The sequence below is a fragment of the Fringilla coelebs genome (genome assembly GCF_963513975.1).
Source record: "Fringilla coelebs genome assembly, chromosome: 5".
Lineage (NCBI taxonomy): Eukaryota > Metazoa > Chordata > Aves > Passeriformes > Fringillidae > Fringilla > Fringilla coelebs.
Genome location: NC_140033.1, coordinates 67,685,361 through 67,711,114, shown reverse-complemented (window position 1 = coordinate 67,711,114; position 25,754 = coordinate 67,685,361). Strand labels below are relative to the sequence as shown.

At 42.1% G+C, this 25,754-nt stretch overlaps 1 protein-coding gene across 3 annotated transcripts in view; it reads right to left on the bottom strand.

Moving 5' to 3' along the window:
- ADIPOR2 (adiponectin receptor 2) overlaps window positions 1-24,346 on the bottom strand; it is a 44,750-nt gene extending 20,404 nt beyond the window's left edge. For 2 of the 3 annotated variants that reach the window (XM_084206760.1, XM_084206762.1), the window contains exons 1-2: window positions 24,209-24,346; window positions 1,693-1,928 (exon numbers count right to left, since the gene is read on the bottom strand). In XM_084206760.1, coding sequence (XP_084062886.1) covers window positions 1,693-1,860 — 168 coding nt within the window. In that variant the 5' untranslated portion in view covers window positions 1,861-1,928; window positions 24,209-24,346. Of the gene's footprint in view, window positions 1-1,692; window positions 1,929-23,838; window positions 23,974-24,208 lie in introns of those variants that run through there. The other variant, XM_084206761.1, reaches the window with a different exon arrangement.
- Between the last annotated feature and the right edge of the window lie 1,408 nt (window positions 24,347-25,754).

Below are 25,754 nucleotides of genomic sequence, written 5' to 3'. Positions count from 1 at the left end.
CCAGGAAAGAGAAATCAAACACGAGAAAGTCAAACATTTGTAGTGAACCAAAATGAAAAAACACAAACATTTGTTGTATGGATGAAAGCAAAAAAATCAAAAAGGCAACATGTGGTATGAATGCCTGAAAGAGAGAATGAAAGTATTTCAACTGTTTCATTGCCAAAATGTTAGAATTCAACACTGATTCAGCCAGATAATTTCTGCTTAGCTAAGCAAATGTACAGAAAGAATTAAAGCACATAATCAATTATGGACTTTTACCTTGAGTATTCCATCCACAGGCTACAGGTAACTCTAATTATTCAACCAGGAAAGTCAGAGGCAAGAATGAAAACAGCCTTCAAAGCAGATGATCCCAACACACCAACAGAGAAACATGTAAATTCAAAATACCTGCTAGCACAACTCAGCTTTTCTTTTTCTAACCAGTTTTGTCCAAGACTTTGCACCTTAAACACATGCTTCACAATCTTCCACAAAATGGAAAAAGACTGGGTGATTCCCTTGTCAGGATACTGAGAATGTTCTAGAGAAGTTATTGCAGTACAACTGTGAGTGCATTGGCTTGGCTTAATAGACATGAATACCAATCCTGACTTCTCATTACAAGAATGTTTGGAACTAAATTCTGTAAGGGCTCCAACTCATCAAGCTGAGAAGGCAAATACCAGTTCTCATGTCAGCTGATCCATGACACTGGGCCATGCAAACACCCAGGACTTGTGGCAAATGCAATTACAGCCACAGCCCAACATACATTAAGTAGCACCAGCATGTTTTTGCTGCTGGCTAAAACCACAGAGTTGTTGTGACTGAGCTGATACAGCAAACTCATTAATCCATGATAAATTGGATAGTGAGCCTAAGATGAATGCCTCTTCCACTTAACTATGCTGATATTCATCTGAATATATCCTGGGAGAAGCATTAATTACAGTTCTGGAAATCTCTAACCAGAAGATACTTTTTTCCAGTGTCTTTGTAGACTGTGTCTTTGTAGAACACCTAATAAAGCTGTGGATGCCTTTCTGCATGTTGTGGCTGCTAAAATTACAGAAGTTCATGCACCAAAAAACTTACAGACATTGCCACTGGCTCAGAAAATCTGTGAGCCAACAACTGCTAAAGACTGGAAGAGTGTCCTAGGCAAGTAACACAAGGGGCTTCCCCATCCTTTTGCTCTGCCTTGTGAGTCTGTTGCTGGCTACTGTCTGAGATAGGATATCATGCACTGTTCAGTCTAATTCCAGCAAGAATGCTTGCAAACAGATCTTCTGTCCTAATCATCAAAAAGATCCCAATTAGCCATGGTTCTGATTACATGCAGTCAGAGCCAGTACTTCTCCTTTCACTTACAATTAATTGAAAATTACAGAACAAAAAGCTTTTTGTATGAACAGCATCTCGGCAGAACACAAACCAGTACAAGTCCCATTTCTTTGAGGAAAAAATAAAAACATAAAAGCTGATAAAACTAGTTATGCCCAGTCTTGTCACCCAAGTTCCCATACATTTATTCAACTGAATACTTCTGGAACCTTCCTGGTATTATTACAGATATTTAGCAGGCACTAAAAGGTTGCTGGCTCATGGTCCACATTTCCAGAAGTTAGATTAAAACACTGAAGCGCTTAGGTCAAAACTCATTTTTCCTTAAAAACCTAACAGGCAATAAATCATATGACTTACATTTTCCTGGTCAGAAGACAGTGGTGACTCCACTAGAAGAAGGCTCTCTTGAGAGCTGTCCTCTTCCAAGGCTGCCTGTGTGGTTGCAGGGTCAGACATGTGTCCTTTTCTGAGCCGCAGACCTGGCTCTGCAGAACCAGCATTATCGAGTTCCGTTGGTTCGTTCATGAGATGCTGGAGGCCTTCTCAAATACTCTCTTTCCTCTTGGTTCAGTTTGGCTGATTATGTCTTGGCTCTGAAAGAAAAATCGTTTGTGTAACTCAACTGAAGTTAAAAAGAGGAATGCAAAAGTTGGCTGGAAGAAGAGCTTGCTTACAAGCTACCAAACAGCTATGACAACTGCTTTTATATGTGCCCAAAATCCCACAGGATCAATTACACACATTTCTACACTGATGGGTAATGAATTCTCATCTTGAGACCACTAACAGTTTCATGTCCTTGTGTTTAACACAAGTTAAACACAATTTTGAAAGGTGACTGAAAGTGAGCTTCAAAAAGCAGTAAATCTACAAAACCACAATCAACTTTTATGAATTATTTCTAAAAAACTGCAAGCAGCAGGTTGTTAATATTATTTAGAAATATACTACTTATCACACGTACTCTATAATTATTGCATTTTTGCAGGTATGAAGCTCATACCCAAGCTCAATCATCCAGAGTAGGTTTCACCAAAACTAGGACATTAAGTACTAGTAATAGCAATCAAGTAAAGCTCAAGCAGCAACTAATTTTAGACAGACTGCAAGGAGGGCAGTAGTACACAGTGTGATTATGCTTCCTTTGCTTAAATTAACGTGGTCACAATCACTGCAAGGAATGGGTTTGGATCTTTACTTGTGCTAGGAATTAGAGCAGACAAACTTAAACACTGTTCACTCCATCAGAGCAATCAAAAACAGGTAAATCCCCCAGAAAACAATAACCCATGGTTCCTACTCAGAAAAGTAACTGTCTTCTACACTTACAATACTGCAAAAAGGATTCAGGGTAAATTTAACTCAAAATGCTAAAGATTTGATCAAATTTACAGAAAATTGATGACAACTCAGTTAATCTGAGCCCTCATCAAGAATGTTTTTGGTTACCCATTTGTTTTGTACACCCCTGTGTGGCGTCACTTCAGCAGCCAGTTCAGAGAGACCTGTTTGACAGTGGCAGCCTTGGGAGGCACAACCTCCAGAGAACTTTGCAGCCTGAGTGCCAGAAAGCATCAGAATGTATTATGAGAGTGAAGGCACAGCTGAGGCTTCAGAATCACTCTGAATGACAATCTATTCTTTTGGCACTAATCACCTGGTGTCATTACTGTAGCACCTAAGTGCTCTGATGTGACTAACACATAACATTAAGACAACCCATCTAACAAGTTTTAACTTGCCAGTATGCATAATTAAATTGGAATTTTACTGCCCAATAAAAGATGCTGAAATTTGTCATAATGTAGGAGGGAAAATTAAAAATATAAGATAGGGAATTGATATTGGCAGTTTTGTAATAAAATGTCACCTCCAAAAAGCCAATAAATAATGTATTCTGTCCTTACAGGAACTCATTTCATTTACATATGATCACTGCAAGATAATTTTCAGCTCTGACAAATGGGCTATAGTTAATTTTGCTGCAGCAGTTTGTAATATTATATCCCCTCAGCTGCCTGGCAATCCTCAGAGGAGAGAGCTGCTAATGAGCAGGTAACAGACTCTGCAGAACTAAATGATACCTCAAGTTGTCCGAGTTCAGTATGGCACAGTGCTTTAATCACCCAGGATGGTAAGGTGACAATCTGAGAGCAGAGCAGATGGCATCCCCACCTTCCTGCTCCCTTCACTGCAGGGTCAGCTACCTCCATCTGAGATGCAACAGCTAAAATGGCCACAGCTGTTTACTTGGTAAACACAAGAGCCACATGAGAATTAAGAGGAGGTTTAGCAACATTACACAGGAAGCTCAGTGAAGAAGTTGAGCAATTAGATTTTAAGAGCAGGAACAAATATTCAGGAAGCCACAGAACTGAAATCTTAACTGTTTTTCTCGTTTTTCAAGCAGCCAATTCACAATTCTATTTTTATGCAAGAAACATGAAGACATAATCACACTGCCATTTGGCAAAACTGATGTAAGAAAGAAAAGAGTAAGCAACAACAACTACAGTTTGAAATGAAGCTAATGGGCATCTTAATTTAAAAGGCAACCTATAAGAGACAATTTCAGTACAGCACTGTGCTGCTTTTGGCTGGGGGAGAGCTAATATTCTTCCCAAGTAACCATTACATGTGATGGAGCCTGGCTTTCCTGATGGGATGGCTGAACACCTGCCTGCCCATGGGAAGTGGTGAATGAATTCCTTGGTTTGCTTTGCTTGTATCCACAACTTTTGCTTTACTTATTGAACTGTCTTTATCTGAACCCACAGATTCTCTCTTTTATGATTTTCTCTCCCATCCCACTGGGGCAGAGTGAGCAAACAGCTGTGTGGGTCGTGGTTGCCTGCTGGGGTTAGACCACAATAAGTACACTCAACCAATTTGAAACTATAGCTAAAACCAGAAAAATGCAAGCAAGCAAAGCAGGTGTTTATAAACAACAGTTACACACAGGCACCCCCCCTGCCTGCTATTCCACACATTTCAAGCAGGTAGTCAGTAGAAACAGCCCTAGTTAGTTCCACAGATTAGGCAATTTCATGAAACGTTTAACCAGCAAGTTTTACTGGTTCTCCTTTCAGCCAGATTTAAGCAATAGCATTGCCACTGTGTGCTGCACTACCACCAATATTGCCTAATACCTGTCCTTACATCACCTCTGTGACATTGTGAGAGCAATGCTCTGGGACACAGTACAACCACACAACAGGCTGAACCACATTTGGCCAAGATGCTTGCAAAAGGCTCTCCTAATAAAAGAAGATAGAGGATTGCCAACTTGCATCAGGCCTTGAGGATTTACTTCACCAGCACTCACTGCCAAGTATTCACTAAGGTTAAAAATAAAAGATGCATTTCACCTCCAGCAAGTCAGATTTGCATTGAGCAGCAGAGCTGATCTTCAGAGCTCTGCAGAAATAGAAGTTGTTGTTTCTTGAAATGACAATGGGATTGTCCAGTGAACTAAGATGTTTCCATGTCATTCATGCAGAATCCTCACAGTGCTAAATATGCTTGCCCTAAATGAGCATGCAAAGATAAGCAAGATAAAAGCTAATCCAAAAGCACCACTACAGGGCGTCACGTCTTTTTGAAAATGTACTACTGACTGAATGCAACTGGAAGGTGCCAACACAGAAGTACAAATAGCTTGAAATAGTTGTTCACAAATGAAAGAAAGCAGTGAAGATTATGAACAGGAAAGGCATAGGCAGTCTGAGTTCTATCATAAAGTTTCTATGACTCACAGTTCAGTGAGGGATGACCTTTTCCTAAGAAATTAGGACTCTAAGGATAGTAAAATCTAACCAGAAGATGATGGTTGAACCATTGTGGGGATACTTACTGCCCCATTCTGCCTAAGACTGCACAGTTCACAAAAACAAAAGCTAAAAAATGGAAAGCTATAGAACACTTGAGGTCTTGGAAAATACTGTTGTGTGTCTCATTGAGATTATCAATCTCATAAATGAAATCCTTCAACATTTTTTGTAGCATGCAAATTAAAGGTTTCATTAAAATTAGCTTCCATTTAAAGAGGAAGTTGCCATGATGACTTAAAGTCTGCTTAATGACTGCATCCATAATATCAGCATGTAGATGAATCAGTGAGTTCCTGCTGTGCTTAAAATAAGCTGAGAAAAGCATCTACAGAGTTTGGTCTGTTGGGTTTTTTAATACAGAGAACTTCTAAATGCTCCATCAGCTTTTAGAAAGGACTTAGCAGTTTAATGCAAGCAGGGTTCTAAACACAGTCTAGAAGCACAAAATGAGGATTTAGTCAATTCAATGTGCTGCTGCCTTACCACACAGCCCTAGGAGCAGCCTCAGCTGCTCCCTTCACCCCAGTCCAGCAGCAGCCAACCCCACAGGAGGCCAGTTAGTGCCAGTCTGAAGCTCAGCCCTGCCATCCTCCCAAAGAGAACTAGAAGGCAGCATTATTTCAGCATTCACTGCAGCTGTGCAATGTCACAGGAGTCAACACCCACAACTACAGCATATTTAGGACACTGCTTCACTCCTAAAGATAAGGAAAGACTAGTTACACAGACTTAAGCACCATAGGATAATGCCATTATTCTCTGTAAGACACTCCCTAGGATAAGCACTGCAGCCCTTCCAAGCTCCCAGAACTCACCTGGCACAAGGTGATTTACTGCCTCAGCTAAATGATGACACATGGTAGTAAAACAAAGAAAACACATTAACAGTAGTGTTTGTAATTTAATTTTTAAAAACTCTGTCACTCCCTTTTGAGGATAAAACACAGTCCTGGATGGTCAGACCACCTCCCACTACCCCTAAGCAAAGCAATCTCTCCAGTACTCCACTTTTGTTAGTATGTTCTTTCCTGTAAGCAGCATGAGAATGATCCTCAAAAGGTATTTAATTCTGTCTGTAGCTGGACTTTGGAAGAAGAATGAAAATTGCTTCTTCCTACAATCCCCTCTCAGGTGCCTTACTGGCAGAAACTTTCCTGTTCAGGTAAGCAATGGCATCCACTGTATGCTCTTTCCTTGCTGATCCTCTCCCAAAGCGCCCATCAAAGCAGCATAAACAATGTATACACAGTGGATGATTCCTCTTAAGATTAGCTCATTCCCCCTAACAGACCTTAAGTTATCAAAAGAACAAAAGACTGTCTTGAAAATTTCAGGCTACACATTTCTCAGATCATTCATTAATGCTTAATATTTAATGAAGGGCTTGAGTGCCTGAAAAATCTTGTAAGAGAAGTTGTATCAATCTACAAACCCTGTCTTGCCTGTGTCCCTGTGCCATGACAGCTACAACCATGCAGGTGGAATGGCAAAGCTGACTGAACCAAGACTTCACCCACTCCCAAGAGGTTTAGGCAAAGCCTTAGTAACAGAATAGGCACAATTCCCTCCCCAGAACTGTCAGCACAGGTACAAATGGCAGAGCACTTCCACTACAACCCACGGACAGACTGAATGGGATAAGAACACAGCCTATAGAGAGGGTGATGGGGAATTTTGTGCCAATGGAACAGCTGATTCTGGCTACCTTGAGTGAAATAAGGTATACTAATTGAAATGCAGTTCTCTTGGTACATTGTCTGTCACAAGTAGTCCCTCACTAATAGTATTATAACACCAACTTGAAATAAGGGACTTTCATCTCTTTTTTTCTTTAATTTTTATTTTTTATTTAACAGTCTTTCAACGATTGAGCTTTTTCAATTCAGGAGTTAAACATCCACAGTTAACATTCTCTAAAGCTACAGTCAAAAACAAAGCAAGTAAGGGTTTGTATGAACGGGAGGGGAAGGAAATTCTCACAGAAGACTTTGTTTTCTCAATGTACCCTAAAGGAAAAGTACAAATCAGGCTGTAAAAATTCTTTGGAGGTCATCTTTAACAAAGAGGAACAATGAGGAAGTAATCCAACACCTCTTTTCTTGATGTAATTTCCCTAGATAAAGAGGCATCTACAAAACAAAGATTAGACTCCCGCAGAGGGTCAGTGGCCAAAAAGCTGTCTTTTTAACTTGTAAACTGTCACTGGAACTTCAGCCCGAGCTATTTCACAGCAGGCTGCAGAGGCAAACAATCAAGCACATTCTGATGCATTTGGATTCAAAGAAAGGGAACAAGCCAGCAGCCTGCCTGCATTATCGAAATGCTTCCATTTCAGAGGATCCCATTACATTGTTACAACACTTGTCCAATTTGTACTGCAAATCAGACCCCATTTTTTTAACTGAGTAAAGAGTCATGTCAGAGGTTGGCCCACCCCCAGAGCACAATGTCCAGCCCTTACAGACTGGATGACTGCTGTAAATCAGCTCTACTCTTCAATAAACCAAAACCAAGTGAATTGTCACAAAAGCAGTACAGAACTGAGAACGAAGTTCAAGTTCTTTCCACATTACATTCCACAAATATCCACAGCCCAGATCTGGAAAACTTGCCTTTGGTTCATTTTTCATTAAGTGGCTCTATTTTTCCAAGTGAGAAAATCCCATCTTTTGCTCTTTGATGATTTTATTTCTACGGCATGCTACTCATACCAACTTGCTTCATGGCTGCCAACAACAAAAAGATGCAGTTCTCTTACGTTAGTAACACTTGGGATCACAGACTGTCTACAAATGAAAGACTGAACTTAAACATAATTTTCCTCTAAAGTGAAAATTCAGAATACATACTCTTAACTACTGCCTCAAGGACATCCAAACCACATAACTGTTGGGTGAAGATGAAGAAACCAAAGCATTTGGAGCAGGCACTAAAATGCAGAGCTACACCATGAAACTGAGGTCACTTCCTTTAACCCTTCTTCAGAGAGAATCTTTGCATAGGAATGTAAAGGGCACCAAGATAGCAGCAATCCACAGGCAAGCACACCCCTACCCTTCCTCCTCGGAAGCCTGAGTTTCTATCTCTAATAACTGAATCAAGATCTTTTACTGCCCCAGAAAATGCTCCAAGGCCTGGAGCAATTGTATAAAACAAACACTGCAGCCATACTTTTAAAACCAAAGAGGAATATGCACATTTCAGGCTGCAGACTTCCAACAGCAAATCATTAGGACAGCTGCCTTCAGTGCTTCTTAGTGGACATCTCTTTATTTAGATGTGCAGATTTAAGGCCTGGCTGGTGCCCAGAGGGGGCAGCTCCACTTCTCCCAGCTGCCCACCACCCCAGAGGCACTCTGATGTTTGTCACAAGCCCTTCCAGGTGACTCTGGAAAAACAGAGGGGAATGAGATCATCATTTGCCATGAGAGACACAAATGCTGTCACACACATAAACTGCACTGGCTCAAAGCACTGCTGGGAAAACAGCCTGGACAACGTGCCAAAGGGCAGCACCCCACCCCCAAAGGTTTAACTGTATATTTTATAGGCAGTGTTTTCCTAACCTATGGAAAACTGGCAGTTATCTCTTGGCCCTTTGTTAGATATGTACACATCGTGGCCTTTATTACGACCTCCTGACCAGGGGCAGACCACACCTGGCACAGCAAACCATCACCTTACCAAGATCAGTAATTTTAATACAGGCTGGGTTGTAAAAAGATGACACTCTCTCCAGTTTTTGGAAGGACCTGCTCTCTAGTTTTATTGATAATCTTAATAAGCTTTACTCATGAGGTTGGGAGCTTGCTCATCAGTGTTTTGTTTTGTGGCCGACAGGTTTGGTTTACAAAATGTTTGCATTCCCATATTAGTTAAAAAAAAATAAAAATGAAGCAAAGTTACTGCTTCACTTGCCCTCAGCATTTCTTCAGCTGAAAACAGCACATATTCCTCTCCTCAAAACCATAATGTTGTTTGCCACAAGTCAGACAACAAAAAAGTTGCTACTTTTCTGTAGCAAAAATGCTACAGGAACACTGCAGAAATAGTATCCACATAGACAGAATTGTATCAGTCTAGGATCAAAAAATGGGTGCATCATCTTTCAGATTCCTTCTTAACAACCAAAATTCAAGGAAAAGAAGCAAATCCACCATAATTAGACTGTATCTAATTTATGCCTATTAGAAGCAGATTTAGTCAAGTGGTTGAAGTCCCACATAAGTCCAGGTAAAGCTACTTATTAATTACTTACTTCCTTAATGCAATAGCCAGAGAATAACTTCATTTTTAAAAGACAAATACTGTTGAGAATTAGGAAAAGCTGATGTGAACATTTAGTCTCCTCTACATTTAGTGCCACTTCTTCAGATATAAATTTATTTCCTGGCAACGAAATAGTTCATCTTGAATTCTGAAACAAGACCAAGGACACTGATATCGTAAGACACCAGTGATGCAATTTAAAAGCAGAAATGTTAAGTTAATCTTTTACTTTCTACTGTCCTATGACTAAGGAGAGATTTCAAACCACCCAAGTCTCCTTATGAGAATACTGCTAAAATGAAGTAGGGCTGTACCCTGAACTCAAAACATATCAGCAGGTCCAGGACCAAGAGACTCACACAAAATGTCATCTTGCTGTGGTTTGTTTGACCAAAATACTTTCTGCTAGTACCACTGTGTTCCCCACAGAGGTTTTTGCTGCAGTCTGTGGTTTAATCAGTACACCTATCCCAGTGTAAATTCTAAAACAGTTTAACCTCATGAACATGTTTCATGTTAACTTATAAGTAATCAGGAAGCATTTTGTGAATATACATGTTAGATGTTTGCCATGACTTAACACCACTTATTGGTGCATTCAGACAATCATTTTGGGATGGGGGGTGTATGTGTATAACCCACATCTCCTTCAACTTGAAAAAAAAACCCCAACAAAACAAAACAAAACAAAAAAACCCAAAACTGTCAAAACCAGAAAAAACCCCAAACACACAACAGAATCAAGGAAAGAAAATGCTGTAAATGAGCTGGGCAATGAGGAGCACCTACCTTCTAATACTTTCAGTGCAAAAAAAATATTGTGTCCCTACTTTGAAGCATGTAATTGCCATCCACCCTTTGTAACAGCACTACACTGCTTGCTAAGCACAATGAGGACTGGCTGTAACACTGGATTAGTGACAATCAGCACCAATACAGGAAAAGATTATTTTTTCTGTTAAACTATTTACAGAAGATAATTTACAAGATAAAACTCCAACAACAGCAGATTAAGCAAAGAAATCCTCAAGGGAAACAGACACAAAGTTTACACTTATGAAAATCTCTTATTACAAAACAGGAATAAAGGCTTAATTTCACATAAACAGAAAAGTTGAAGTTAGACACCCAGGTTGCTCTAATTATGTGCAGAATGCAGCATTTACTCTAATTATGAAATTCATAAAAGAAAACACCACATTATGTGATATACATCCAACATTCCCAGTAAGCAATGCTGGATGTAGATCATAGTTAAGCACTACTGGCTACCCTCACACCTACACAGCTCCCCACAAGGCAAGGTCAGACAGGATTGCTCCAGGATCATTTAGTCCTGCTCGAGTGCCTGGAGTCATAAGAGGGTCAGCAACACCCTTCCTCGACTTGCAAGTGACATGCAGGGATGTGGGGACATGGAATGAGGGGAAAACCACAACCATGGAGCCCTGTGAATGCAGCAATGCCAGTAGGAGCCCATGTGCTCCCCACTGAGCCACAAGGACTGAGGTCCAGCAGGCTTCCTCTGTAAGAACTCCAGCTTTTATGCAGTTCAGCTGTGACAGCAGCTTTTCCAACTGCCCAGATGCCATTTACTTGTTTACCTTGGTGTGATATAACCTCTAGTTATATTCCACAGAAAGAGCAATTTACAGTGGTGTTGAGAAATACTGGCCTAGCATGCCAACAGTGGAGAAGGAGGATGCAGTGCACAGGAGCACAGGCATGGGATATGAGACAGGACACAGCCTTGCCACCAGCAGACCCCACAGCTAAAGAACCCATTAATGCACAGTTAAAAAATGCAGACCTGTAGCTGGGCAAACCTGGCTTTAGGGGTAACAAACAAATTGTACCTGACATACATAAAGGGCACCATATATAATAAATTCAGAGATAACCTTAAGCTTTAGGCCCATGAAGAAAGAAGAGGAATAAAAGCTTATTAGCAAAGATATCAAGGAAACTCATGTGGATCCTAGAGAGAGGAAAAAGAAACAGGCAACATCCAGCTTATACTCCCCCCAACAAATGACTCCTAGGGCTGATAACCTCCTTTACCCTCTCTAGCAGTCCAAAGTTGCTGACCTAAAGACCCAGAGCAGCAATGGAAGGGTGAAAATAAATCACAGAGAAGAGACAGAAACCAAAAAGTCCATGTGTTACAATTTTAGCTGTTTGGCAACATTTTCATGTCTGTAACTGCAACATTCTTCTTAGAATCATTAGTCAGAAGTTCAGAAAGAAAAACTGAGTCACACTGTTCAGATTTCCATTGTACCAGCAATAAATTCTTGGCCATACCTGCACACATGTCACTTTTATAAACAGACACATGCACAAGGGGTGCTTCCTCTCTAACCATAAACAAGAACATAACAACAAAAGTGAAGGAATGCAAGACTCCATTGACTGTTGTCTTCAAAGTGTTACAGGAAAATTACAATAGAATAACAAGGTCTGAAACGGCCCCAGGAAAAGCAACCAAATGGGCCACCTGAACTGGCAACATCCTCTGCCCAGAGAGGGAACTCTGTGCTGGGGTGACCTGTCAGTGTTGTTTTGTACCCCAGAGCCTTTCATAAACATATACACATTCCTACAGCAGCACCTAAACACAAACCTGGCATTCACTGCCTGTGCTTTCTGTCTGCAAAAAGAATCTCTAGATATCACAGGAGACACTCCATTGCTTTAAGAAACTTTAAGAACAGGAAGGAAACATGGCCAAGTCGATAAGCCTTCACAAACTTAAGAGTAGGAAGGGTAGGAATTTCAGTTGATTTCCTGGACAAGGGCCCAGACAAGGAACATGAGCAGAAAGCAAGAACTGGGTCAGCAAACTACTGAATAGTTATTTGTCCTAGTTTTCAAATACTTACTGAAGGTACTCTAGCCCTAGCCCAACTGCATCTGTAAGGGGTGTTAATACATGTAGAACTACACAGATAAACTCTTCCGGAAAAAGGAAAAAAATACTTTACAAAAAAACACCTGCTGTCAATGGAGTTAGCAAACAAAGAACCTCTTTCTAGGATGAGTTTGTTCTCTCTCTGTAAGAAAAATAAGCTATCTAATGTAATTTTGATGTGAAGACAAGCTACCGTATCAATAGGTGTGACCGAGATGCAACACAGCTCTTTAGATTCACCTGATGTGCACAGGCCAAGCTTCCCAGCAGAGACTAAATGCTACATATAGAAGCCAGCCACTAATTTGTAAGCCAAAGATGTACTCAGCTGAGTTCTCTGGCTGAGAACTCCATACAGGGGGTCAGAACTGAACAGAGCAAAACCACCACCTTACCTACTTGTAAGGTACAGCATTATGGAAAGCATGAGAGGCTCTTCCAGTATTGACGGCATAGTAGTGGCACACATGATTTTGGAAAAAAAGGAGACACTGACAGGTTGTAAGTCCTAAGAAAGTCAATAAGCAGTGCTGTGAATTTAATACATGAGAAAAAGCAGAAGGAAAACCTTGGAGGACCTTCAATCTGCCCAGATAACCAGGCAAGCCCTGACCTATGCAGATAAGCAAGCAGCTGTGGCTAAGTAAACAAGTAGGAAGTGAAATAAGCCTTGAACTCATGAAATTCAAAATCCAATATCTATTTTTAATATGTGCTTGTTAATGTGTAATATTTTGTAAGTTTTACATCACATTTTACACATTTACTAAATTATTTGAGAGAAGGTTTCGTTTGTGATAGGAAGAAAGCTTTATGGGAAACCAGAGGTGATCATTCAAAACTGCAGGTAAGATTTCAACAAACCACAAGGTTTCCTAATCTTTGTGTCTACAACAGCACCACCCCAAACAACAGTAAGAAAAAGTGAAGATACCAACCACTGCCCATCAACCAAGGCAAGGTCACACAGAGTTAACAGATCAGGCTGGGTGATCTCAAACATAAAAAATTCATTTTTGACACAGCAACAGGCAAACCTTGGAACCTTTTGCTACAGATGAGGATTCACAGGAAAAATGCACAAATATGCAGTGTAAATCCATCAAGCACATGAAGCCACCTTTAGCTCTAAAAACCTCTCTGAATACCAATGCATGTCTGTTTTAAGTTGCTTGCACATTCCTGCTTAGAAGCTATTTTCTTCCTTAGGGGATGGACATCCTCACTAAAAACTCTCTAAAACAGAGTTCTCTCTGAGGAAGGACAGCAAAGGGCCTAATGCATACAAACAAAATAAAACAGGAAGGAAGTCAAATTATTATGAGACAGAAAATAAAAAACTCTGTAGAAGAAAGGATGAGGGCTGAAACAGAACATTTCCTAGGGACAGCAGGCAAAGCACCCTAAAAATACCAACAGCTCCCCAAAGGCATCCAAGAAGCCAGCAGGCACTACCCTGAGAGCCTCTGGCCAATGACTTACATAAGAGGAGAAGGGGAAAGAAAAACCCTGTGGCTGCCAGGTTTCTGCCTTCTCCCCTGAATGGTCAGCTTGGCTGGGTGGCCCTGCAGCTTGGCCAGGTTTCAGACTCAAAGGGTACAACTAGAAAGGTCAGGGACAGAGCACAGTCAAAGGCTCAGTTAGAGGTGCTGCAAGCTGGCACATTTGGCAGCCTCATGTCAGGATTTCATCCTGCAGCCAGGGACACATCAGTGACCCGTGCCAGGCACAGCTCTCACACTCCCCACACCTCAGCACCAGTGACACACACAGCCTGCTGAGCACAACCAGCCCAAAGCTGCTTGGTGTCTCCACTTCAGGGAGGTCTTGTCACTTTGAACGTGGGTGACACACAGGGGCAAGAAAACTGAGCGAGTGAAGCACGGGAATATAAAGATGTTTCTGCAGCAGGGCTTGGAGGGAGGCCGGTATCACACAGCCTGCTTGGATTACACACAAGAGGGTGCTCAGAGAGTCTCAGGGGGCAGAAGTCTAAGCAGCAGCTCCACAATGAAGGCAGAATCCTGAGCCAGAGCTAGTTTTACTAGTTTATGTTATAGCTCCCCTGGAATTTCAAGTTTCAATGAAATTAACTTGCTCTTTTCCAGAGACTTGAAGAAATCAAAACACTCAGTATGCCCTAATTTTTGTTCTTACATACAGATTAGATAAAATCTGTTAACTATGATTTTTAACTTCTTTCAGAGATAGTGTTTAAGCTGTCACACAGCAATTTGATGTCACTGATTTCCACTGATGAAAGTCAGAACAGTAGGTGCAAATGGAAAAAACTAACCAAAAAAACATCACCCCATACAAAAAAAAAAAAAAAAAAAGTGACATAACTGAAAAACAAACAAAATAAACCCTTCAAAAATTCACTGCTACAGTTTTCCTCCTGAAGGGGAAAACATGACATCTTCCAGTCCTGTGTCAACTGGTTTATATTCTCCTGCAGCTCACTTCAACAATCAACTCCAATCTGGAAGCCCTACTTGTCACACACTGTCACTCTGTTACAGAAACATTCAAATTTCTCCTAAGCCTCATTTCTGAGAAATACAACAGAGAACAACGAAACAGACAGATCTTGTACCTTCCACATGGACTAACACACAGCAGTTACCTTAACCACTGCAATAATTTTCCCCAACACCCCTGCTCTCTCTTGACAAACACCTGTGCTATCTGTGAGGAAGGTAGCCTCCAATTCCTCCCTGGTTCCTGATGTTTGTATTCAAGCTTGGGAAGGTTACAGCTTCAGATTCCTACAAGAAAAATGTGTAATCAACATGAAGGCTGTTTCTCCAAGAAAACACAACTCTACATAATAAATTTACATAGAGAGGGAAAAAAAATCCCAAGAGTATGTGTCCTACGCAGCAGCTTGTAAACATTTACATCACACTGGATGACAAAATGTATGCATTCATCTAAATTAACACCCTTCCATTTTTGTAGGCTCACTCACCCAGATAACTTTGACTTAAACTCCACACAGTTACAGCTAAATTGCATAAAGATGCATCAGCATAAAACCAAGGAAAGCAGGAAATTTTCAACCATCTCCACTATATCATTCTCTACAAAATGTTCAACTTAACTCCAAATACCATATCTTATCCAAACTCTCTGCCAAACAAATCTCTGCCGCGGTACTTGTTAAAGCTGATTTATTACTGTCAAATACATTAATCTGCATGTTAATCTGCCTCAGGTCACTTGAAGTTAGTGAAAAGGGACCTTTGTCAAGCCATATAAAATGTTGCTTTTGGTCCACATGGGAGTTTGAAATCAGAGCTTAGGAGAGATCCTCTATGACATAAATATTATAGCATGAAAACAGCAAGGAACGCAGAAGACTTCCTGTAATCCATTTCCATTTTCTCTGCTTCACTTCATGGAATGTTGTTAAAGCCTAAAAATTTCCCTAAATGAAGGCTGAGTTTATCTTAGGATCCTGTGTCACTGGAGTTGTAAAGCACCAGCATGACAGCTTCAATCTGACATTCATTGCACTCCAGTGGAGGAGGGAAGGCTTGTAATTTATACAACCTACTTCATCCATACTTGCAAGTAGTACACCAGCCAGAAAATCTGGCTCCAACATTACACACACTACATTATGTACAGTGAGTGCTGGTAATATTTCTATACAAAGCCTTACATCCAACAGTTTAAAACCTCCCCAGTTGCATGGCTTCCTTATTCAACATTTCCAACAGAAAGCAGAACTGGTTTTCACTAGCAGACCACTTGCTTCCTAATATAATCAATTCTCTAGACAACTTACCAGACGATCCAAGATTTCAGTACAAACAAATCAAAAGTTCAAAGATGAATAAAGACTGTTGGGCAATCCCTGAAGAGAAGCAGTTTTAACATACACATCCCTGCATGCTTGCTTAGCAACTGGATCACCATAAGCAGTACATAAGCATATTGGTTCTGGTCCATTACCTGTCACATCCCCTGAAGAAGCAGCCTCGGATGCAAGCAGCAGCAATGAGTATACTCCCCACCTTTCCTTTTTATGTTTGCCTAGTAATTAATTTTAAGTGCCAGCAATTCTCAATTGCTCCATCATTAGCATGACTAAATGTCACTCTACGACAGGAATTATGCAACTATGCTTTGGTCAACCCCAAATACCACCACTGTTACCTGTGACTCTGAATGTTGCAACAAATAACATGCTCATGAACTGTTCATTTATTACAAAGACATTACTTCCATTACTGTCCAATTCATGAGTCCCTTCTGCTTCAAATGAGAAAGTGTTACCTCAAAACAGGATCTTCAAGAAGGAAGCACTGAGCTTTAAGGAAGTTTTAACGTTCACACGTGATAGTCTATCAAAATGCAATGTGATTTCCAGTGGTAATACAAGAACCACTGGACACATCACACTTACTGCTAAAAGAACAGGAATGTGGAATTGTGCCTTTTCAAGGATGGCCTTAGCCTACAGAAAACACTCATGTGAGTCTTGCAGGCAGATAAGCCCTCAGGCACTTGTATAATAATGAACTATTGAAGCAGAGCCAAGACATGAGTTTTCAGAGGAAAACAGTCATGGGTTCTGTGATTATGCTTTGTTTCTCACAATGACTTTACTGTGATGTGTAACAAGGGGCTGTTTGATCCAGTTAACCAGTCCAGAAAAAGTCAGCTGGAAAGGGCTTACAAGGAGGAATGAAAAACTAATGTGCTTTAAGAGCATCTTGTACCACCTTTCCAACAGCATTTTAAGACTCTGCTGCCCCCAACCCAACACATGTCCTGGTTATTCACAGTCCTGCAGAGCTGTACTGCTACATCAACCCTGACCTTATCTGAGTACTTGAGATTGTGGAGTATTATTTCTGACAGTCTTGTACTTCACCTCCCTTTGCCCACACCGACCTGTAGCCTGAAGTCCTTCCAAATCAGTTGACACAACTGGCATTTTCAACAGCATCACGTGCTGCTTGGGTGCTGGAGACACAAACAGTTATGCCAGGGCTCTGAAACTTGGTCAGCTTCTCTTGCTGCCCATCAAGGACAAGCTTAACTTAAAATTGGGTTTGCCTTCAAGACAGAATACACCCTTAAACTCTAGAGCATAAATTCAAGGCTAAATTAGAAGAGTTTTACAGACAAAGTAACTAAAACAAATAGACACTGCCGCAGATACTTTAGCAACAAGTCACAAGATTTCTTTTGTAACCCAGAAAGTTTTAACATTTTATTACTGACCTTCTTTCTTTACAGTCCTGTAAAGAAGAAACACCTATGAAAAATCCTAGCAGAGAGAAATTAGGCTTTAGCACATCACAGTCTCTGTTTCTAGGGGACTATCTAAAAAGAGAACAAATAATTGGTGTGTATTTATATTTAAATAATATTTTATTTATATTTAAATTTCCTCTTCCATATCAAAAATGTATTTGAAAATTGCCCCTTGAGAAACACCTTACAAATTAAGTCTAAGATACCTAGCAACTTCCTTCCCCACATCAGTGAAGCTCGTAAAAAGGAAAGGATTTTTTTAAGGCATCTCTTATTGAACTATTTCTGTAATGCTGCAGATTTCACATGGTTGCCAATTATTAAAATGTCACAGAGCAGGAAGTCAAGGAGCAGTTGCACTTAACCATGGACATTAAGATAACCATGACACAAGCCTTTTCAGCATCCTCCTTCTAGCTTGGAGTATACAAAGGTCACTAAACCACTAAGTAAAGCTTTTGTTGACTTTGTTATGCTTTTCTCAACTCTCAGAACACTCACCTCCAAAAATAATCTATTTTGTTCCCCACTGAAGGTACAGCAGGCAGAAAGCCAATAGCTGGCACTTTGTCACATAGCTACTTTAATAAAAATTATGAATAGGCTCTTACTTTTATTTCTACAATCATGTTCCATTAAAACAAAAAACTATTTGCCTAAAAGATTAATATTGAGAACAGCGCAACATTCTTTGACCAGCCTTGCAATGCCATATGCCACTCTAGAGAACACACAGACACACAAATAATTCTTAAACTAACCCAACTTGCAAAGCACATTGCTCTTCACAAGCAAATTGGCTGTATGATCTCATAAGGTCTGAAAATACCAGATTCCACCACCACTAACTTACCTCCACAGCTTTAGTATTTGACTAACTAATACATGCCCACAAATTCCACCAGCCATGGAGACCAACACATAAATTAAAGCATAAGGGAAGAAAACAGAAGAAGTGAATCCTTCAGTTTACACCTGGGAATGGCAACTGCTCAGTCTCAGGAGCAGCCCACCAGGAAATGCAGTGCAGTGTTCTTCATGACAAAACCATACCTAAGCTGTCAGCTGAGAGATGCTGAAATGCATGTGACTCTTCATCCCAAGTCCTACTAGCCAGCCACTTCCTTGTTCCTTGTTCCAAGGGCTGAAATCCCTTTCCCTGCAGCTAAAAGCCTGCCAGGACTCTCAGGACTGACACATAGCCAGTCTCAGCTATACTTGCCTTTGCACTGCATGGCTTTTTCAAACAGCTCCCACTGCTGTCCAGGAGATATGGATACAGTTCTAGTACAGGCAAGAGTTAAAGATTAACTTATGGAATTTTACCAGCAACTAAAAGAATTTTACCATTCAGATTTAATAAAAGTAGCCAGAGTTGGTATTTGCTTTCAAAAGACAGCTTTTACTGCTTCCCTTCAACTATCTCATTTCCATCACAAGTTCTGCATTTTACAAAAAACAGAAACAACGTATGGGATCTTGAAGTCCTTATCATGGTTGCCCCTCCCAAAATCTAGTATCACCTACCAAATAGTTTGAACAAGAAATCAAAGGAGCACAAGTAAGGGCTTTCAAAGAAGTCTGTGGAATTACATGAAGAAAATATTTCCTACAGCAGGAAGGCCCATGTTTTGTTCCCTCAAGGAACAGCCTGTTACTCAAATATCCATAAACATCCCATTTACTAACACACACTTATGACAACATTTTGAGAAAAACCAAACTTGACAAGTAAAAAAACATCCCTCAGTAAGGAGCTAAAACAGGAACCTCGCCAGAGTACTGTCATTAAAACAGAGAAAAGCCCACTGAAGGCTCCTACCAGCAAAATGACCCTTATCTAGAAGTTGTAGAACTGCTTAACACATCCAGTGATCTAAAAAATTCTACAGCACATGAACTGTCATCCTCTAGACCTAAACAGAGCAGGACAATTGACCTTGGCTTCAAACAAAGAATGGCAGTCTCTGCAATCCTCTAAGCAGATGGAACCAACATGTTGGGGAAAAAGAGCATTTAATTTGGTTAAGAAGAGAAGGAGGAAAACTAGATGAACAGAGATGAGAAATTGCTTTGGTGTACTTGTGATAAAGCAGCCTAGTGACACCTTATCTTTGAATATATGCAGGTGATCACAGATACCCTTAGAAAAACAACCATTTCACAACAACAAACCACTCTGGCAGACAGCTGGACTCTCACAGGATCTATTCAAATGCAGGCAACATTGTAACATTATGACATCTATATCTGGTGTACCTTTGGTTTTCACCATTAGGTGAGAAACATGAACATTTAGCATTTTGAGTAAAACACTAGCAGAAAGAGGAGAATAAAGCAGGGGGAATAAAGGAAGTAGCCTTTCCTGTAGCAGGTTTGCAATGCACTTAGATGCGCTGGCAGAACACTGAAATATCCACTTTGAGTATTCAGATATGACTTTCAGCCCATTCTGCAAGTAAATTGTCTCCTCTCTTGCCTACTGCTGTTTAAAGGTACCTCAGAGCCAATGATTACAGTTCTGCCTGTTCCAACACTTTCCTCCTGTAAATAGTGCCTGACTATTTTCTGTTCTCACAAGGGCTTAATTAGTCCTGCTCACAGAGAGCTACAGCAGCTGGCACATCCCTGCAGACTACACTGCATTTTCACAGCTATTGAAATCCATCTGAACCATGCAGCAAATTTTTCTACACTAACAATTATGTGTCCTGTGAAATTTACATCCACCTATACATTTGAAGACCCGTTTCTGCAGTCAATTTAACTACAGGACAGCCCTGAGATGTCCCAAGATCACTGACCCACATGCAGTTCACAGAAGTCCAAAGAACCCTGCCTGGTCAGAAAAAGAGACCTTCTCTTCCACCAACAGAGCAGCAGAGACCTGCAACTCCAGAATACATGAGTAATCATGTTAAATCAGAAAGCAAAATACTATTTAAACATATAATATTTGCTTTTCATATTTCTGAACACCTTAATTTTGCCAACTCACTTTAAGTTCTTTGCTGTTTCTCAAATCAAGTAGCAACAGCAAAAGCTGTGTAGCACCTCCTTTCCTGAGAGAGGCTGCCTGCTTATCACCTCACCAGCTGCCACGTGCAAACGTGGTGAGCAGCCCTCTGGAAACAGAAAGTCTGTCACCCTGTGCTGAAAGGGAACCTTGAGGTTCATCATCAAGCTGGGCTAAAATGATATTTTTTATATCGAACTATTGAGACAAGCTTTCCACAAAATATTTGTAATCACTGGGCAAGTTCAGTTTTACAGTTACATGATGGTAAAAGTCTGCATCTCACACTCCACAACGCAGAAGGCAGGAGGCTGTTCTCTTCAAAGCTCTGTTACAGGAACTATGTGAAAACAACTCACCTCCTGCTTCTTATTAGCTTACACACCGACCTGCAACATCCTACTTCAAAAGTCAAATGTTCCAGTAGTAGGAGCATATTCAAATAAACAAATGAAAGTTCAAAATGTTTTCAGAAAACAGTTTCCTGAAGAATTGGAACTAAAATCTTATTTGTTTCCATAGTCTTAACTTTTGAAAACCGGTTTCTTTGTTAAACTTATCTTGACAGAGTCCTTTAAAAAGCAGAGGCAGACAGTCACCATGTTAAGCACAACCAGCTGAACTAAGTCTTGTAAAAAGACAAGACATTTAAAACTAGTTCTATCAGAAAACAATAGTTTAATAGCCTTCCCCTTAAACACTGTCCCAAATACTTTTTCATAATCACCACCATTATCTCGTGTAACATCTTTTCAAATCTACCAACACCGTCTGTCAGAAAATTCACTCAATGACTGACTCAGACAGACACTTTCAAATCATAAATACTCAAAACTGCTATTTCCATTTCAGAACTACTTCTGTTCAAGGATTTGAATTGCTGATGGCATAATAATCCAACGACCTCCTGAAGTTTCCTTATCAAGATTTTCCTCATGCACAAATAGCATGTCCACTGACGAAAGCAAGCCTTGCTGCTTGGCACAGTGTCTTGGACAATACGGTTATGCAATCCAAAACCCATAAAACTTGCAAAATTTTTAGTGCCTAACATTGAGTATCTTTTGTACATGAATGCTTGACACAGCTCCTTGAACATGCAACTGAAGACATGAGATAACAGCAGAGATCCCAGCATTAAAATCACTGGCATTACATGCCCTGCCAATTCCCATTAATTTTCCTTCATCACAGATCTACAGAAACGCTTGCCTAGAGCAAGCACAGGCTTTCCAAAGCTCAGCCTTCTAATCCTGTGTCCAGGAGTCAGGCTTTCAGTCTGAATCTCATCCACATTGCCAAAACCACTGGTCACTAGCCACTTGCCATACTCATAGCAAAGTCAGCAGCTCAACAGCACTGATTCAAGTCCATTAGGGCAAAGATTGGGGTGTGGGGTGATGGAAAGCCCTATGGGTCTGGCTCTCTTGTCTCTTTAAGACAATTTAAGCTTCTCAACCCATAGCATTTTAAATCTATATTTGAGAATATACATATAATATATAAGAATCTGCTAGAGAAATTTTCACCATGAAAGGTTTTGCTTGAAGTACGCCAAAAATACACTCTTGTCCTTCACAGCACATTATGTTTTCAGATCTGATTTACGCTCAGAAAGCATCATTTTGAAAACCTGGGCTAGCTTGGGATGCAGCTTTTAGCTCCTCCATCACTTATTCTGATTCAGTTTTCCACATTAGCAACTATCCTCCGTGGCTTTCACAGCAAAGCTGCCAACAACCTTATTCACAACCACATTTAGTTGTCAGCTCAGACAAGGGAATAATTTCTGTATTGTATCAACTAATCTTACACTTCCAACACAACAATGATCTCCTTTTAAGTTGCCTCCTAACACACACTTTAGTCTTCTTACAGGTTTAAGTGTCACAGAACAGATGAAGTTCACACATTATTAATAAGTTATCTCTATAATGCAAGCACCACAGCAGGAAATCTTCCTAACTGCAAGTGGCTGGCAACCCTACAGGAAGAGAAAAAAACGAACTCATAACACAAACTTCCTTTCTCCTATAAACAAGGCTAGGTCACAGCCAAAGACAACAGGGAAAACTGGCCATGTTTCATGATCGTGCTGCACCCATAACTCCAAGACACAACGCCTACTTTTGTTGATCACAAACATACTTTCCTCTGTTACAGCAGCTACCACGAATCTGAAGTAGTCTCAATAAGGTTCTTCAGCAAACAAGCACCTCCACACTGAAATACTACAAAAAGTACTCTGAGGATTTCTACAATTCTGAGTGCTGTGCAGCACACAGCTCTTCGCTGACTTCCAGAAGAGACCTGTGAAGCCCAGAGCCAGGATGAAGCCAGAAATTCGATACTCCCTGACACTGACTACAGCAAGGGAGCAAAAACAGGAGTTTGAATTACACTCTAAGACATCAACTCAAAACCAGATTATGCCAAGAAGGGTTTGCCCAGAGAGCCTGGCCAGTTTCATAAAATTCGATCTATTTTTAAAAACACACAACACTGTTGTGATACACAAGACAATTCAGCTGCCTGAAAAGCTTCAATGCTGCACTGAAGAACACAAAGTTTCTTTAAACAAGAGGTAACATCTAAAAGCTTTTCTGCTGTGTGACAAATGCACGATAGTTTACATACATAAAGTGACAAAGCCCGTATAGCAAAAAAAAAAAATCTAATTTAATATTAATAGTTTTCTCAAAACAAATGCCCACACATCTACAGAAGCCACAAAATCATCTGACTTGTAAGGCAAAGACAAACACAAGAAGAAACTAACACTGCTTGAAAACCCCAGCGAAGAACAACAGCTGTCATTTCTTTGTTTTCCAGCCGATTACCATATCTTTCAACCTCTTTGTTGTTCATCGCAAGCAAACAAGAGATGAATACCTGATTCTCTCAAGAAAAAGAAAAAAAACAATAAAACTTTTTTAAAAGTTTCTTCTGATGCCGCTTGAGAATATCCAAACTGTGGTTACCCTAATATCAAATTTTTATATTACATTTACCTACTATTGGTAACTCCAGTGTTTATACATATAAGCACTTAAAAACACTCTGATGCCACAAAGGGCTCCCATACTGTGCAAGCGGAGGAATTATTACTTACATTGCCTCCGTAAGAAGCTTTCAGGCGCAGCAGCAGATTTCCCTGCCCTGACAAGCAACAAGTGCACGGAAGGCTATAAACAAGACCCACTTACGGTGCTCTTGACCCACTTAGAGCGCTCCACTGGCCCAAAGCCTCCTGCTGCAGCCGGCGACTCCCGCTGCTCCCGGTGCCCCCGAGCGAACTCGCTGCCCGCGGGCTCCGCTCGCCCGTAGGGCCCGGCCCGGCCCGGCCCGGCCCGGCGCGGCCAGCGCCCTGCGCCCGCCCCCCGCCCCGCCACCCCCGCCCCGCCGGCAGCGACACCAGCGCAGGCCGCCCGCCCGCCCGCCCGCCGCGGGTCCCTCCCGCCGCCCCGAGGAGCGGCCGCACGCCCGGGCGGGGAGCCCCAGTCCCGCGGGCGGCGGCCGGGCCGCGCAACCCCCGCGGAGCGGAGCGAGGCCGCGGCTCACCCGGCGCTCGCTCACCTGGCAACGGCCGGCGGAGGTGCTGCCGCCGCCCCCGTCCCGCGGCCGCCGCTGCCGCCGCCACCGCCGCCCGCCCGGCCCGGCCGCCGCCTCCTCCGGCCCTACGGCGTCACCATCGCACGAGGCCGCCGCCGCCAATGCGGGACGCGCCGCCGCGGCTGCGCGCCCGGGGCCGGAAGGACGCGCAGCGGGCCCGGCCCGGCCCGGGCCGCGTACGGAGGAGGCGGCGCTGAGGGCGCGCAGCCGCACCGAGAGCGGAGCGGGGCCCGGAACCGGGGTCATCCCCCTCCCTCCCTCCCTCCAGGGAACAGATTCCTGTAATCCGTGGGGAAGGAGTTCTGAGATATCGGGTCCGGCCTGTGGCCGGACACCACCATGTTGTCTAGACCATGCCCAGTCTCTCCGTAAACACCTCCAGGGACGGTGACTCCCCCGGCTCCCTGGGCAGCCCATTTTTCGTTCTGTAAAGAAGTTCTTCCCGATGTCCAACCCAAGCCTTCACTGGCACATTAAGACCAAGTGCTCTCGTCGCTGTTGCCTGGAAGAAGAGCCAGACCCCCAGCTGGCTGCACCCTCCTGTCAGGGAGCTCTCCCCTGAGCCTCCTTTACTCCAGGCTGAACAGCCCCAGCTCCCTCAGCTACTCCTTGTGAAACGTGTCCAGACCCTTCACCAGTTTCATTGCTGTCATATGGACTCGCTCTAGCACCAAACAATTCTTCCCGAAGTGAAGGGCCCAGAACCGGACACAGCACTCGAGGTGTGGCCCCAGCCGTGCCCAGTACAGCAGGACAATCACTGCCCTGCTCCTGCTGGCCAGGATCTTCTTGGCCTCCTTGGCCATCTGGACACGCTGCTGGCTCATGTTCAGCTGGTTGTTGACCAACACTCCCAGGTCCTTTTCCAGCTGGCTTTCCAACCACTCTGTTGTGGTATTCACATGCCCTCTGAACAGAGAAAAGGTGTGAGAGAAGCAGAGAAGAAAGAAAAACAATTCTTATCTCTGCTTGCTGCTCCTGTTGTTTTGAACATGTGGAATGTGTTGGAAGATTATTTACCTGAAAGGATTGCTTGATTGGATTCTGACATCATGGAGTTCTGCACATCATTCTTCCCAGACATTGGGGTCGCCTGATAATCTGATATTCTGTCCCCAGCCTGCATCACTACATGGGATTGCTGTGGTCAAAGAACAGAAGGGCTTGGCAAAGAACAGAGTTTCCAGCCCCCAGCGATGGCCTCCAGGCTGGAGGGGGGTTCCCCTTTTCACTGCTTCCTGTGTGCCCTGAGCAGGCAGTGTCACCCTCTGCTCTTGGAATCAGCCTCAGGGGAAACCCCAGCACTTCCAAGACCACCAGGCCACCTGTGGGAACAGCCCAGAGCTGCCCAGGCACAGCACAACTCACTGCAGGGAAGGTGCCCAACAGAACACATACCAGAAAGGACAAAAAGAATCATGATCAGCAGTTGTAAATCCCCAAATAACAATAATAAACCCCCTATTACAATACAATGATCATATCATGCTCATGGCCTCCATCCATCAGT